Source organism: Bombina bombina, chromosome 4 (assembly GCF_027579735.1).
Source record: "Bombina bombina isolate aBomBom1 chromosome 4, aBomBom1.pri, whole genome shotgun sequence".
Classification (NCBI taxonomy): Eukaryota; Metazoa; Chordata; class Amphibia; order Anura; family Bombinatoridae; genus Bombina; species Bombina bombina.
The window spans coordinates 1,054,549,049-1,054,567,175 of record NC_069502.1 but is presented as its reverse complement, the minus strand read 5'-3'; the positions used below and the strand labels follow the sequence as shown (position 1 = coordinate 1,054,567,175).

Sequence of the window (18,127 nt, the reverse complement as noted above, 5' to 3'; positions counted from 1 at the left end):
TTGACCTTTCAAGGAACTTGCGGACAAACCTTTATCTAAACCATCCTGAAGAAACTGTAAAATTCTCGGAATTCTAAAAGAATGCCAGGAAAAATGATGAGAAAGACACCAAGAAATATAAGTCTTCCAGACTCTATAATATATCTCTCTAGATACAGATTTACGAGCCTGTAACATAGTATTAATCACAGAGTCAGAGAAACCTCTTTAACCAAGAATCAAGCGTTCAATCTCCATACCTTTAAATTTAAGGATTTGAGATCCTGATGGAAAAAAGGACCTTGCAACAGAAGGTCTGGTCTTAACGGAAGAGTCCACGGTTGGCAAGAGGCCATCCGGACAAGATCCGCATACCAAAACCTGTGAGGCCATGCTGGAGCTACCAGCAGAACAAACGAGCATTCCTTCAGAATCTTGGAGATTACTCTTGGAAGAAGAACTAGAGGCGGAAAGATATAGGCAGGATGATACTTCCAAGGAAATGATAATGCATCCGCTGCCTCCGCCTGAGGATCCCGGGATCTGGACAGATACCTGGGAAGTTTCTTGTTTAGATGAGAAGCCATCAGATCTATTTCTGGAAGTTCCCACATTTGAACAATCTGAAGAAATACCTCTGGGTGAAGAGACCATTCGCCCGGATGCAACGTTTGGCGACTGAGATAATCCGCTTCCCAATTGTCTATTCCTGGAATATGAACCGCAGAGATTAGACAGGAGCTGGATTCCGCCCAAACCAGAATTCGAGATACTTCTTTCATAGCCAGAGGACTGTGAGTCCCTCCTTGATGATTGATGTATGCCACAGTTGTGACATTGTCTGTCTGAAAACAAATAAAAGATTCTCTTTTCAGAAGAGGCCAAGACTGAAGAGCTCTGAAAATTGCACAGAGTTCCAAAATATTGATCGGTAATCTCACCTCCTGAGATTCCCAAACCAGCTCCCAATTCCCAAAACTGTCAGAGACCCCCACACAGCTCCCCAACCTGTAAGACTTGCATCTGTTGAAATTACAGTCCAGGTCGGAAGAACAAAAGAAGCCCCCTGAACTAAACAATGGTGATCTGTCCACCACGTCAGAGAGTGTCGTACAATCGGTTTTAAAGATATTAATTGAGATATCTTTGTGTAATCCCTGCACCATTGGTTCAGCATACAGAGCTGAAGAGGTCGCATGTGAAAACGAGCAAAGGGGATCGCGTCCGATGCAGCAGTCATAAGACCTAGAATTTCCATGCATAAGGCTACCGAAGGGAATGATTGTGACTGAAGGTTTCGACAAGCTGAAATCAATTTTAGACGTCTCTTGTCTGTCAAAGACAGAGTCATGGACACTGAATCTATCTGGAAACCCAAAAAGGTTACCCTTGTCTGAGGAATCAATGAACTTTTTAGTGAATTGATCCTCCAACCATGATTTTGAAGAAACAACAAAAGTCGATTCGTATGAAATTCTGCTAAATGTGAAGACTGAGCAAGTACCAAGATATCGTCCAAATAAGGAAATACCACAATACCCTGTTCTCTGATTACAGATAGAAGGGCACCGAGAACCTTTGTAAAAATTCTTGGAGCTGTTGCTAGGCCAAACGGCAGAGCCACAAACTGGTAATGCTTGTCTAGGAAAGAGAATCTCAGAAACTGATAGTGAGCTGGATGAATCGGAATATGCAGATATGCATCCTGTAAATCTATTGTAGACATATAATGCCCTTGCTGAACAAAAGGCAGGATAGTCCTTACAGTTACCATTTTGAATGTTGGTATCCTTACATAACGATTCAATATTTTTAGATCCAGAACTGGTCTGAAGGAATTCTCCTTCTTTGGTACAATGAAGAGATTCGAATAAAACCCCAGCCCCTGTTCCAGAACTGGAACTGGCATAATTACTTCAGCCAACTCTAGATCTGAAACACATTTCAGAAATGCTTGAGCTTTCGCTGGGTTTACTGGGACACGGGAAAGAAAAAATCTCTTTGCAGGAGGTCTTATCTTGAAACCAATTCTGTACCCTTCTGAAATAATGTTCTGAATCCAAAGATTGTGAACAGAATTGATCCAAATTTCTTTGAAAAAACGTAATCTGCCCCCTACCAGCTGAGCTGGAATGAGGGCCGCACCTTCATGTGGACTTAGAAGCTGGCTTTGCTTTTCTAGAAGGCTTGGATTTATTCCAGACTGGAGATGGTTTCCAAACTGAAACTGCTCCTGAGGATGAAGGATCAGGCTTTTGTTCTTTGTTGAAATGAAAGGAACGAAAACGATTATTAGCCCTGTTTTTACCCTTAGATTTTTTATCCTGTGGTAAAAAAGTTCCTTTCCCACCAGTAACAGTTGAGATAATAGAATCCAACTGAGAACCAAATAATTTATTACCCTGGAAAGAAAGGGAAAGTAGAGTCGATTTAGAAGACATATCAGCATTCCAAGTTTTAAGCCATAAAGCTCTTCTAGCTAAAATAGCTAGAGACATAAACCTGACATCAACTCTAATAATATCAAAAATGGCATCACAGATAAAATTATTAGCATGTTGAAGAAGAATAATAATGTTATGAGAATCATGATCTGTTACTTGTTGCGCTAAAGTTTCCAACCAAAAAGTTGAAGCTGCAGCAACATCCGCCAACGATATAGCAGGTCTAAGAAGATTACCTGAACACAAATAAGCTTTTCTTAGAAAGGATTCAATTTTCCTATCTAAAGGATCCTTAAAGGAAGTACCATCTGCCGTAGGAATAGTAGTACGTTTAGCAAGGGTAGAGATAGCCCCATCAACTTTAGGGATTTTGTCCCAAAACTCTAATCTGTCAGACGGCACAGGATATAATTGCTTAAAACGTTTAGAAGGAGTAAATGAATTACCCAAATTATTCCATTCCCTGGAAATTACTTCAGAATTAGCACCAGGAACAGGAAAAACTTCTGGAATAACTACAGGAGATTTAAAGACCTTGTCTAAACGTTTAGATTTAGTATCAAGAGGACCAGAATCCTCAATTTCTAATGCAATTAGGACTTCTTTAAGTAAAGAACGAATAAATTCCATTTTAAATAAATATGAAGATTTATCAGCATCAACCTCTGAAACAGAAACCTCTGAACCAGAAGAATCATTAGAATCAGAATGATGATGTTCATTTAAAAATTCATCTGGATAAAGAGAAGTTTTAAAAGACTTTTTATGTTTACTAGAAGGAGGAATAACAGACATAGCCTTCTTAATAGATTCAGAAACAAAATCTCTTATGTTATCAGAAACACTCTGAGTATTAGATGTTGACGGAACAGCAACAGGTAATGGTATTTTACTAAAGGAAATATTTTCTGCATTAACAAGTTTGTCATGACATTTAATACAAACAACAGCTGGAGGAACAGCTACCAAAAGTTTACAGCAGATACACTTAGCTTTGGTAGTTCCAGCACCAGGCAGCGATTTTCCTGAAGTATCTTCTGACTCAGATGCAACATGAGACATCTTGCAATATGTAAGAGAAAAAACAACATATAAAGCAAAATTGATCAAATTCCTTAAATGACAGTTTCAGAAATGGGAAAAAATGCCAAAGAACAAGCTTCTAGCAACCAGAAGCAATGAAAAATGAGACTTAAATAATGTGGAGACAAAAGCGACGCCCATATTTTTTTTTTTTAGCGCCAAATAAGACGCCCACATTATTTGGCGCCTAAATGCTTTTTGCGCCAAAAATGACGCCATATCCGGAACGCCGACATTTTTGGCGCAAAAGAACGTCAAAAAATGACGCAACTTCCGGCGACACGTATGACGCCGGAAACAGAAAAGATTTTTTGCGCCAAAAAAGTCTGCGCCAAGAATGACGCAATAAAATGAAGCATTTTCAGCCCCCGTGAGCATTTTCAGCCCACAGGGAAAAAGTCAAATTTTTTAAGGTAAGAAAAAATTATTGATTCAAATGCATTATCCCAAATATGAAACTGACTGTCTGAAAATAAGGAATGTTGAACATCCTGAGTCAAGGCAAATAAATGTTTGAATACATATATTTAGAACTTTATAAAAAAGCGCCCAACCATAGCTTAGAGTGTCACAGAAAATAAGATACTACCCCAGGACACTCGTCTACATGTTGTAGAAAGCCAAACCAGTACTGAAACGAAAATCAGCAGAGGTAATGGTATATATATAAGAGTATATCGTCGATCTGAAAAGGGAGGTAAGAGATGAATCTCTACGACCGATAACAGAGAACCTATGAAATAGACCCTGTAGAAGGAGATCATTGCATTCAAATAGGCAATACTCTCCTCACATCCCTCTGACATTCACTGCACGCTGAGAGGAAAACCGGGCTCCAACCTGTTGCGGAGCGCATATCAACGTAGAATCTAGCACAAACTTACTTCACCACCTCCATAGGAGGCAAAGTTTGTAAAACTGATTTGTGGGTGTGGTGAGGGGTGTATTTATAGGCATTTTGAGGTTTGGGAAACTTTGCCCCTCCTGGTAGGAATGTATATCCCATACGTCACTAGCTCATGGACTCTTGCTAATTACATGAAAGAAAGTATATTAATATAACTGTGTTGGTTATGCAAAACTGGGAAATTAGTAATAAAGGGATTATCTATCTTTTAAAACAAAAAAAATTCTGGTGTAGACTGTCCCTTTAAAGGGATATGATTTAGGCAGAGCATACAATTGTCAAAAAAGGTTTCCATTTTACTTCTGTTATCAAATTTTCTTTCTTCCCATGATATTGATTGTTTAAAGGGATAGTAAACACAAAAAATATTATTGTTTAAAAAGATAATCCCTTTATTTACCATTCCCCAGTTTTGCATAAACAACACTGTTATAATAATACACTTTTTACCTCTGTAATTACCTTTTATCTAAGCTTCTGCTGGCTGCCTCCTTATCTCAGATCTTTTGACAGCCTTGCATTTCAGGCAATTAGTGCTGCCTTTCAAATAACTTCACGTGCGTGAGCACAATGTTATTTATTTGAAGCACATGAACTAACTCCCTCTAGCTGTGAAAAACTGTCAAATGCATTCAAATAGGAGGAGGCCTTCAAGGGCTTAGAAATTAGCATATGAGTTTACATAGGTTTAGCTTTCAACTAAGAATGCCAAGAGAACAAAGCACATTTGATGATAAAAGTAAATTAGAAAGTTGTTTAAAATGACATGCCCTATCTTAATCATGAAAGTTTAATTTGGACTTTACTATCCCTTTAAGAGATAGCTAGTTGTCTGGATCACTACGTCAGGAAATAGTGCTGCCATCTAGTGCTCTTGTAAAAGGATAACATTCTTACAAAACCGCTTCCATATAGTGCTTCAGACACATGCCCGCTCTAGAGCTTAAGTCTCTGCTTTTAAACAAAAGATACCAAGAAAATGAAGAACATTTGATAATAGAAGTAAACTAGAAAATTGTTTAAAATAGCATGCTGTATCAGAATCACGATAATCAGATATTATTCAGGCATATGATTGTACAGTTTAATAAACTTCCCATCTGTCTTCCTTTATGGCTATACAAGAGCAATGCTTTGGTGAACTATAGCAGAACATGGCTTTCTGGTCCTTATTTCAAGCATTTTTAAGTTGTATCAGTTTAAATTTGTTGAGCATCCAATACTTTATTGAAAAAAATGTTTGCAAGCTATAGCTCCAGTTTAACCCCTTGCTGCACTTGTTGCAACCATTTCTGTTGGGGAGTGGCTAACACTTCCAGCCATCTGACTGGCTACATATGGGTTATATTTGGGTTTGGAGCATCAGTAAAGAATTACTATACATGCTCTGAATGACATCACTTGCTGCCCTCTTGATACAGCGCTCTCTTAGAGGTGGGGACCAAATGATGAATGGGTGAGGAAAATGATGTCATGAAAGGAACCAAAGACTTTTTAAATGGAAAAAAGCTGCTGTGTTAACAGAAATGAATCTTTTGTGACTTGAAATGTAAAGAAAGAACTTTATATGTAATACAACCCTCTTTTTCTACACATGTTTATATTTTTATATCTAAGCCAGGGGTGTCAAACTGGCGTCCCACGAGCCTCATGCAGCCCTCAACCTAATTTTGTGCGGCCCACGCCACCTCCATGAAAAATAATGATTATAATATGCTTATTACTTAAAGAGCGAGTGCGCTTACTGTTAGGGATGCGCATGCGTTAAAACCCCTCAGTCTTTAACAAGTAATGTTATTAAAAAGGAAAACACAAACACAAATAAGTGCATAATGATTTATTTGGCACATGCAGCATTTCTTTACAGGTGTTCATTACTATGGCAGCACTGATTTCACGCATAATTTCTGTCCATTCCTTTCCTTAATTTTCTCTTTAAGTAAAATCACATACTTTATATTTGATAAATATGTATTTTATATTTATTTATTTTATATTATATACAACAGTCTCTCACTATATAAATAGTGGGTCGCTATGCAGACAGCATTGTGATCCACTATTTATAATGCAGAGGAAATGTTATTCTATGCTGCGCATGCGTATGCTAAACTGTGAGTGCGCCCGGAACAGGGCTGCTAGAGAAAAAAGTAGCACAGACTCTGTGGGAGAGCAACCAGATGGAGCGTCACCTTCTTAAAAGCATTAGAGCGCAACCCACGTGAGTTGTACTTGTATAGAAAATGGCCCGCAACTCAAATGAGTTTGACACCCCTGATCTATGCAGTTGCACAAGTACAGGATTTTGAAGTACACATAATATAGTGTAATTATAAAAAAAAATGTATGTATCTTTTGAAGTAATAATTTATTAACAAAGGAGGTAACTTTTTTTATACAATATATATATATATATATATATACTTAGTGTTCTTTTGTGTTTAGTTCTGGACCCTCTGTGGAAATGCTCTCACTGCAAAACGGGGAATATTTGGCAAAACTGGGGATCTGCAAACCATCCTTTGTCTATCATGTGCAAGAGATGACATCACATACTCAGGTGCATTAAATGGAGACATCTATGTGTGGAAAGGGCTGACGTTAGCTCGCACCATTCAAGGCGCGCACAGTGTAAGTATGTCATTAAATGGCACGTAATACACTTGGGAACTAAAATAGAAGTATATTTCAATCGTGTTGATAAGCTTTTCACACAGATTAACGCATTTTCAAATGTAGGTCCCTCTGAATCTATTAGAAAAATACATTTTCAAATGGTTTCAACTTACTTTGCACAGCATTAAAGGGACAGTCTATTCAAAATTAAACTTTCATGATTTAGATGGGGAATGCAATTTTAAACAACTTACCAATTCACTTTTATCATCAAACTTGCTTTGTTCCCTTGGAGTTCTTTGTTGAAAGCTAAACCTAGGTAGGCTCATATGCTAGTTTCTAAAACCTTGAAGGCCGCCCCTTATTTCAATGCATTTGGCAGTTTTTCCACAGCTAGAGGATGTAAGTTCATGTGTGTCATACAGATAACATTGTGACCACGCCTGTGGATTTACAAGTGAGAGGGCACTGATTGGCTAAATGCAAGTCTGTCAAAAGAACTGAAATAAGGAGGCAGTCTGCAAAGGCTTAGATACAAGGTAATCACAGAGGTAATAAGTATATTATTATAACTGTGTTGGTTATGCAAAACAAGGGAATGGGTAATAAAGGGATTATCTATCTTTTTAAACAGTAACAATTCTGGAGTAGACTGTCCCTTTAAATGATCAGTTATATATCACTGAGTTCCCTCAGAAACCCCATTCCTCCAGAAAATACTTTACAGCATCTGGTGTTCTAAAATATTTTTGAAGACCTTTACCATTTTGATCATTGATAGCATGGTGGGCTAAGGGTTGGAACTATCTTTTTTTTATTTTTTATTTTAAAATCCCAATCACGTTAAGTTCACATTTAAACAAGCATCATTGTTTAACAGACTTCATTAAATCATTCACATAGTGAACCAATCACAATTTAAACTGTATAAGATGTTTACAAATTAAATCATATCAGTTCTTTATTTTAATTGGTTAGTCTTTGTAATAATGTATAAACTGACTCGAAATGTTAAAGGGACAGTCTAATCAAGAAATGTTATTGTTTTAAAAGATCCATAATTCCTTTATTTCTTATTCCCCAGTTGTGTATAACCAATTGATATACTTTTTACCTTGTTTCTAAGCCTCTGCAGACTGCCCCTTTATTTCAGTTCTTTTGGCAGACGTGCATTTTAGCCTGTCAGTGCTGATTCATAAATAACTCAACAGGAGTGAGCACAATGTTTATCTATATGGCACACGTGAACTAGAACTGTCTAGCTGTGTAAAACTGTCTAAATGCACTTTTTCTCTTGTTAAGTGTATCCAGTCCACGGATCATCCATTACTTATGGGATATATTCTCCTTCCCAACAGGAAGCTGCAAGAGTCCACCCACAGCAAAGCTGCTATATAGCTCCTCCCCTAACTGCCATTACCAGTCATTCTCTTGCAAGTCTCAACATAGATAGGAGGTCGTGAGAGTCTGTGGTTTTTTATACTTAGTTTATTTCTTCAATCAAAAGTTTGTTATTTTTAAATGGCACCGGAGTGTGCTGTTTATCTCAGGCAGTATTTGGAAGAAGAATCTGCCTGCGTTTTTTCTATGATCTTAGCAGACGTAACTAAGATCCAGTTGCTGTTCTCACACATTCTGAGGAGTAAGGTACTTCAGAGGGGGAATGGCGTGCAGGTTTTCCTGCAAATAAGGTATGTGCAGTAAAATATTTTTCTAAGGAATGGAATTGACTAAGAAAATACTGCTGATACCGAAGTAATGTAAGTACAGCCTTTAAATGCAGTGAAAGCGACTGGTACCAGGCTGATTGATAGAGATATATGCTAAGGTATGTGCAGTAATATATTTTTCTAAGGAATGGAATTGACTAAGAAAATATTGCTGATACCGAAGTAATGTAAGTAAAGCCTTAAATGCAGTGATAGCGACTGGATCAGGCTTATTAATAGACATACATACTCTTATAAGAATGTGTTTTAAAACGTTTGCTGGCATGTTTAATCGTTTTTTAACATATGTTTGGTGATAAAACTTATTGGGGCCTAATTTTTCCACATGGCTGGCTTAAATTTTGTATAGAAACAGTTATAGGGAAGGTAATCCACAGCTCAGCTGTGGCAGTTTTGTTGTGTCTGTTTAAAAAAATGTCGTTTTTTTTTTGTTTTTGTTTTTTTTTATCTGTTTTTTGCATTAAGGGGTTAATCATCCATTTGCAAGTGGGTGCAATGCTCTGTTAACTTATTACATGTACTGTAAAAATTTCGTTTGATTTACTGCCTTTTTTCTCAGTCGGACAATATCACGACTGTGGCTTACATCAACCATCAAGGGGGAACAGAAGTTCCCTAGCAATGTTAGAAGTCTTAAAATAATTCACTGGACAGAGACTCACTCTTGTCTAAAAGCTATCCCTATCCCAGGTGTTGAGAACTGGGAGGCAGATTTTCTAAGTCGTCAGACTTTTCATCCGGGGGAGTGGGAATTCCCTCCGGAGGGGTTTGCACAAGATCAAGCAGGAGAGTGCTTTGGTGCTTTTGACAGTGCCTGCGTGGCCACGCAGGACCTGGTATGCAGATCTGGTGGACATGTCATCCTTTCCACCACGGTCTCTGCTTCTGAGACAGGACCCTCTACCTCAGGGTCTTTTCAACCATCTAAATATAACTAATCTGAGATGGACTGCCTGGAGACAGAACGCTTGATGTTATCAAAGCATGGCTTCTCCGAGTCAGTAATTGATACCTTAATACAGGCATAAAAGCCTGTCTCTAGGAAAATTTAACATAAGATATGGTGTAAATATCTTATTGTTATGAATCCAAGGGTTACTCATGGAGTAAAGTCTGGATTCCCAGGATATTATCTTTTCTCCAAGATGATTTTGAGAAAAGGGTTGTCAGCTAGTTCTTTAAAAGGACAGATTTCTACTCTGTCTATTCTTTTGCACAAGCGTCTGGCAGGTATTCTAGACGTTCAGGCATTTGGTCAGGCTTTGGTTAGAACCAAGCCTGTGGTTAAAAATGTTGCTCCGCCATGGAGCTTAAAGCTGGTTCTTAAGGTTCTTCAAGGAGTTCCATTTGAACCTTTTCATTCCATAGATATCAAACTTCTATCTTGGAAAGTTCCTTTTTGGTAGCTATTTCCTCGGCTCATAGAGTCTCCGAGTTATCTGCGTTGCAATGTGATTCTCCTTATCTGGTTCTCCGTACGGATAAGGTAGTCCTGTGTACCAACCTGGGTTTTTACCTAAGGTGGTATCTAACAAGAATATCACTCAAGAGATTGTTGTTCCATTCTTGTATCCTAATCCTTCTTCAAAGAAGGAACGTCTATTACACAATTTGGACGTGGTTCGTGTTTTAAAGTTTTACTTACAAGCTACTACAGATTTTCATCAAACATTCACCTTGTTTGTTGTCTATTCTGGACAGAGGAGAGGTCAAAGGACTTCAGCAACCTCTCTGTCTTTTTGGTTAAAAAGCATAATTCATTTAGCTTATGAGACTGCTGGACAGCAGCCTCCTGAAGGGATTACAGCTCATTCTACTAGAGCTGTGGTTTTCACTTGGGCCTTTTTTAAATGTGGCTTCTGTTGAACAGATTACAAGACGGAGTCTTGGTCTGCGTTTCATACTTTTTCATATTTAACAAATTTGATACCTTGCTTCTTTGGAGGCTATTTTTGGGAGAAAGGGTTTTTTACAGGCAGTGGTAACTTCCGTTTAAGTACCTGCCTTGTCCCTCCCATCATCCGTGTACTTTAGCTTTGGTATTGGTATCCCATAAGTAATGGATGATCCGTGGACTGGATACACTTAACAAGAGAAAACATAATTTATGCTTACCTGATAAATGTATTTCTCTTGTAGTGTATCCAGTCCACGGCCCGCCCTGTCACTTTAAGGCAGGTAATTTTTCCATTAAACTACAGTCACCACTGCACCCTATGGTTTTCCTTTCTCTGCATGTTTTCGGTCGAATGACTGGTAATGGCAGTTAGGGGAGGAGCTATATAGCAGCTTTGCTGTGGGTGGACTCTTGCAGCTTCCTGTTGGGAAGGAGAATATATCCCATAAGTAATGGATGATCCGTGGACTGGATACACTACAAGAGAAATACATTTATCAGGTAAGCATAAATTATGTTTTTAAAATTGCATTCCATATCTGAATCATGAAAGTTTAATTTTAACTAAACTGTACGTTTAAGGAACGGGTTAAATTTGCACATCATCAATTAGCTCATTAGGAGACAATAACAACCTTCAATCTTACAGACACCACCAATATTGCATCAGTTCTTGAAAATCAGATCTTTCGGGCTGGATTTTTTGTTATGTTTTTTTCCCACATGTAGGAGAAATCCCTGCAGAAATTTCAGTTACTGTAGGAAACTGAGATGTTTCAAAATGATTGCTGATTAAGGTTAGGTGGCTAACAGTTTGAAACACATTGAACTATATAGCAGTATCTCTTGTTGCCTTTCAGTTACCTGCACTATTAAGCCACATCTAATTAATATTAAAGGGCATTAAACACTAAGAGCTAGATTACAAGTGGTGCTCAAACATTTGTGCAATGGTTTTTGCGATCATTTGCACACAGGTTAAACTGCGCTCATATTACACGTTAAAAGGACAGCAAAAGCAAAAATTTATGTTACGGAATTCTGCAAATAGTGCAGAATTATGTAACAGTATCTTAGCGAGAGCTTGAAAAATCAAAAGATTTGAGAAATTTTAGCCCCCATACTAAAACTAAATGTAGCTCGCTCCCGCTACCAGATTAGACAGTGCGCCCGCGAACGGCTTTGGAAAAGAAGACCTGATCAGAAGAGGCTGGAGAGGAAACGAGGTAAGTGTAACTTTGGGGGCTAAAATCTCCTAAATCTTTTATTTTTTCAAACTGTCGCTAAGATAATGTTACATGATTCTGCACTATGTGCAGTTTTATGTAACATTATTTTTTACGTTTACTGTCCCTTTAAATATTAACAAAATAAGAAAAGTTTTAGTTTTCATAAAACAATGGGAGCTGTCATGTTGTAACTTAGGTAACCTTCTCTGCTGTGGCCAATTAGAGACAGTTATACATAGGTCACTAGAGTGTGCAGCCAATGGCTGTGTAGAATATAACAGTGTTCTGCACTTCCATTTCTAACAGAACCCGAAAAGCTCACAATTTTATAATGGAATTACAGGAAAAGGGAATAAATAAATAATGAATGTATATTGCAGACCTTTTTTTTTATATATACGATTTATCATTTTAAATTACCTTTTCAAAGTGTTTTATGTCCCTTTAATAATAAATTGTTCCAGACAATCAAATGAGCTGAAACCCCTTGACCAAAACTACATCACTGTATAAGATCGCCATTTAAAATTATCATTACTGTCTATTTGTATTTTACAATCAAATTCTGTACGGCTAAAAAAAAATTACAATGATGTCTTTCTAGACCTTGGTTTCCTTATATCTTATTCTTTTATATCCTAATTTCAAGTACTAAAAACAACTATAATATTTGTTAGGTTTGCCAGTTTCTGTCAGTATCATCACCATTTGTGTCTCTTAATGAATCATAATTCTTTAGTGCTAAAAAAATTCACAGTCACCTAGTTTACAAGTTTTTCGCTAAACAGTGCATTATTGCACTCTCCATAGCGCTGCCATTACGAGTTACTGAAAAGCCTCCTTGTGCTGTGCGTTATGGTTTGTTAAGCTCCATATCGCACAAAAGCCAAGGGCTGAGTTTACGTGATCTTGTACGCTTTCCCCCATAGACATCAATGGGGAGAGAGTGTTAGAAAAAAAACTAACACCTGAAGTGCGGAATGGCAAATCGGCGTAACGCAGCCCCATTGATGTCTATGGGGAAAAGAAAGTTACATTTAAACCTAACACCCTAACATAAAGCCCAAGTCTAAACACCCTTTATCCGCCGACCCCAAAATCGCAGACACTAATAAAAGTTATTAACCCCTATTTCGTCGCTCCAGACATTGCAGACACTAATAAAAGTAATTAAAACCTATTCCGCCGCTCCCCGACATCGCTGGCAGTAATACAAGTTGTTAACCCCTAATACACCGCTCCCTGACATCGCCGACACTAAATATAATTATTAACCCCTATTCCGCCGCTCCCCCACATCGCAAAACACTAAGTCACACTTTTTACCCCTAAACCTAACACAAGCTTTTTAGCCTTAGGTTAGGGGGTGTTTTTATTTTGGGGGGCTTTTTTATTTTTATAGGGCTATTAGATTAGATGTAATTGTTTTTATTTTTGATAGTTTTGTTTATTTTTTGTAATCTTAGTGTTTATTATTTTTTGTAATCTGTTTATTATTTTTCGCAGTGTTAGGTTTTTTAAATTTGTAATTTAGATTTTTTAATTGGTATTTTTTTTATTTTATTAGATTAGTAATGTTAGGTTAATATAAAGTTTAATGTTAGGTATATTTTTATTTCACAGGTAAGTTTTTATTTATTTAAATATAGTTATATTGTAATTTTAATTTAAAGTTAGGGGGTGTTAGGTTTAGGGGTTAATAGGTTTATTTTAGTAGTTACGATGTGGGGGGCTGGCGGTTTAGGGGTTAATAGGTTTATTTAGTGTCAGCGATGTGGGGGCTGTAGGATTAGGGGTTAATAGGTTTATTTAGTGTCAGCGATGTCGGGGAGTGGCGATTTAGGGGTTAATATATTTAAATAGTGTTTGGGATGTAAGTGGGCGGCAGATTAGGGGTTAAGAACTTTATTTAGTAGTCTTGATGTGGGTGGGCGGCAGATTAGGGGTTAATAGGTTTAATATAGTGTTTGCAATGTGGGAGGGTGGCAGTTTAGGGGTTAATAGATAGTTTATGGGTGTTAGTGTACTTTGTAACATTTTAGTTATGCTTTTTGTGAAACATTTTTGTTACACAAAATCCATAACTACTGCTCTTAGGTGGCGGAATGGATCGTGTCAGTATAGGCTGTAACGCAAGCTTTGTAGCCGGACAGCACAACCTGTAATACCAGCGCTATGAAAATCGCGCACTCAGATGTCATTTTTTTGAGTGCAGAATGGACGCTGCGTTACAGGCTAAAATGCTTGCGGTATAGCTATACCTCCGTGACTCGTAATGTGCGTTCCTGAGCATTCCATTTTCAGCGTTAAAAGCCGTACCACTTACCTATAATAATTTAGAAACATATTTCTTTACACATCTACATAATCACAGATCACACCAAGCCTAGGGGACACAATAACATGACAATACATTGGTAACATGCGCAACCTGCCACAAATAAACTTAACAATGATTATCTAGCCCAGAATTGGCTGTTAGGCATCTCTGATAAAACAGCACAAATTTATTAAGAAAAAATATTTAAACTAGAATTTGAGATTTGAACTGTTAAAGGGATAGTAAACCCAAAAAGTTTTTAATATATTTTGACATTTCATTTGATGTATTAAATATTTCAAATAAGTACCTGTTAAATGTTTTCACTTGTTTTCTAGTTATTCCTCATTAAAAATCTTTATTTCGCCAAAACTGTTTTTTATCTCATGTGGGCCCTATAATGATTTTCTACCTAGGTAGAATCATCATGGCGACCCGCATGCGCATATAATTATTTTGAAAGTAACGCATGCGCATCTTGGCCCCTCATACCTAGCTAATGCGGCACATCATTATTCTGACATGGGAAGCAGGGGGCGGACTTCATAAAAGTGACGTCGACGTTGGTGGGAGTGGCGCACCAGAGCGCTGAAGATTCACTGAGCGCATGGGGAAATATTTGTGTTAGGTTGCTTGAGGTAAGTATAATAAGTACACCTAGGCTAACGAGCAATTCAATTTGATCTTAGTAAAAGTAAATAAACCCATAGACTAACGAGCATTTTTTTTAACCTCTAGAAAAACAAGCATGTTGGGTTTTTTTTTCTTAAAGTAGACAACCCGCAGAGTGACCAGCAATTATTTTTAACCCCTAGACTAACAAGCAAGTTTTTTTGTTCTTACAACAGATTAATCGCAGGAGATGCAAAGATTAAAAGCAACAGGAATTTAGGATGTGACTAAAGTTAATTATTAACATCCTAAATTGCTGTTGCTTTTAATCTTTGCAGCTCCTGCGATTAATCTGTTTTTAAGAACAAAACAACTTGCTTGTTAGTCTAGGGGTTAAAAATAATTGCTGGTCACTCTGCGGGTTCTCTACTTTAAGAAATAAAAACCAACATGCTTGTTTGTCTAGGGGTTAAAAAAATACTTGTTAGTCTAGAAGTGGACTTCCTTTTACTAAAATCAAATTAACTTGTTCATTAGCCTAGGGGTACTTATTATACTTACCTAAAGTATAAGCCCCTGTAGTATGTGGACACTATTGACATTCGCAACCTCGCGCATGCAAGGTTTCAATAAAGAGCGTCCTTTTAATATTTAAATAAGATGGGCAGAAACAATTACCTATTGGATGTTGATGATCAGTTAATTTTGCATCAACTCTGCCTTTTTTAAGGGCGGTCGTTACTGCTTTTTGCATGTGAATATTAAAGATGCTAAAAAGCTTCTAATTACAATTATGTATTTTGTTTTGCTAATACTTGGCAAAGATTTCTAACCCTTTAATGTGGATGGAGACGCAAGTGTCTTTGTTGTTTAGATGGTGAAAAGTATTTACAAATGTTCTATATTTTTTTCTCACAATAATAGTTTGTGACTCTTTTTGCCTTATAGGCTGGTATATTTAGTATGTATGCCTGTGAAGAAGGTTTTGCTACTGGTGGAAGAGATGGCTGCATTCGACTGTGGGACAATGACTTTAAACCAATCACTAAAATTGATCTGAGGGATAGCGATCAAGGCTATAAAGGTAGGTAGAGTAGAGAAGAAATATTAATTTCTTTGTTAATTAAATAGCACCATAACTGCCTAATAAGATTTTATTGGAAAGGTAGAGATTTCCTGTGCTTGTGCACTAGCATAGGAATAAATAACAGCATTCCTTTGCAGATGTCACATGTATGCCTTGCTCATATATACAAAGTGTAAAAATAATGTATGTTTTTGTACTAATGTTGCCATTATTTGTTGCTGCATGTTTTATTTAGTTTAATAAAAAAGCTTTCATACAGTTACCATTACTGTTACTATCTGTTCAGGGATTCAGGAGGGGGCAGAAGTCATAAATAGTACAGAATTAGGAAAATTATATATATTAATGATCTATCTCAAACCTACCTAGGCGGAGTATATGTCGATATAAAACTAAATTTTATTATGTATACTTAAAAATACAGAGAAAAGCTCTGTGCTCCACATAGAAAACCAAATCCCTTTAAAAAGCCGTTTGTCACTTCTCTGTTTCCTGGCTGATAACTAGAAGCGTTGGTTTCAGGTGACAGGGGTGACAGTGACGTTCAATATACACAGCAGTAAAATATACAAACGCGTTTCAGCCATATAACAGCCTTTTTCAATGTAGGCTGCTGTGTGTTAGTGTAAAAATGAACAAGCCGAAGCTAGCGTGGCAGGTGATTTATATGTAGTCATAGTTAGTGTGTAAGCCAATCACCCTCCACTTCTCTCTCACACTCCTCTATGCTCGTCATCATATGGAGGCATGGCTGTTGTACACACTACGCAATATGATAGTTAACTATATTAATAAATATCAACTCAGCCACTGTGATCTCACTTATTATAGTGACAGGAATAGATTGCATTCAATGGTAAACTGAACGAAATTTGCAATTGATCTATATGCAGTCATAATTAATGCGTTAGCCTATCATCCACTTTTTTCACCCCCCCCCACGTTTGTCATAATATGCGGGTGTGGCTACAGTTCACAGTGTACACTACGATAGCTAACTATGTGAATGAATACTAACTTAGACACTGCAATATCACTAGTAATGATGACCGGATCGACTTGCATCAGATAGTATCCACTGTATGGAATTACTAATTAAAGATGTGTTACCTGATACTGCGTCATCTTGCAGTTCATAGGGTATATACTTGGTTCAATGGATTCTAATACTTTAACCCTTTGTATACGGGAGAATGATATAACCATTTCAAGTATCCGATAATATATATTGTATGCTATGTGCTATATTATGCTGAGATTAGGTATTGGGTTATATTTATGTGAATTATGTGTCTAACAATACTAGTGAAAGACACATATATTAATTCTTACTATATTCCGATAGTTAGAGCATCAATATCATGATCTCATACTATTCAGCCATACTCTTCTTTAAAGCACATCAGTGCATAGTCTCCATAGAGATCTCCATTTCTTCCTACTTTGGAAAACAGGACACTGATAAGTTCAATGTAGCCGTGAAATGTATACCTAAGTATTCTTATTGCATAAATAGTCAAAGTATTCTCCTAACATACATATAACCATACTATGGTGCTTGATATTAACCTCTATGTGGCTAACGCATTAACTATGACTGCATATAGATCAATTGCAAATTTAGTTAATTTTACCATTGAATGCAATCTATTCCTGTCACTATAATAAGTGAGATCACAGTGGCTGAGTTGATATTTATTAACATAGTTAACTATCATATTGCATAGTGTGTACCACAGCCACGCCTCCATATGATGACGAGCATGGAGGAGTGTGAGAGAGAAGTGGAGGGTGATTGGCTTAGACACTAACTATGACTACCTATAAATCACCTGCCACGCTAGCTTCGGCTTGTTCATTTTTACACTAACACACAGCAGCCTACATTGAAAAAGGCTGTTATACGGCTGAAACGCGTTTGTATATTTTACTGCTCTGTATATTGAACGTCACTGTCACTCCTGTAACCTGAAGCCGACGCTTCTAGTTATCGGCCAGGAAACAGGGGAGTGACAAACGGCTTTTTAAAGGGATTTGGTTTTCTATGTGGAGCACAGAGCTTTTCTCTGTATTTTTAAGTATACATAATAAAATTTAGTTTTATATCGACATATACTCCGCCTAGGTAGGTTTGAGTGCTAACATCCCCCTCTCTCCTTTCCACTCTTGTAGTTTATGAATAGTTATTTAAAAGGGGCAGCACCGGTTCCCAGTAACTACCCA

At 37.3% G+C, this 18,127-nt stretch overlaps 1 protein-coding gene across 1 annotated transcript in view; it reads left to right on the top strand.

Annotated features, from left to right (window-relative positions):
- EML6 (EMAP like 6) overlaps nucleotides 1-18,127 on the top strand; it is a 540,560-nt gene that overhangs the window by 82,722 nt on the left and 439,711 nt on the right. The window contains exons 5-6 of the mRNA XM_053712691.1: nucleotides 6,859-7,044; nucleotides 15,766-15,901. Coding sequence (XP_053568666.1) covers nucleotides 6,859-7,044; nucleotides 15,766-15,901 — 322 coding nt within the window. The remainder of the gene's footprint in view (nucleotides 1-6,858; nucleotides 7,045-15,765; nucleotides 15,902-18,127) is intronic.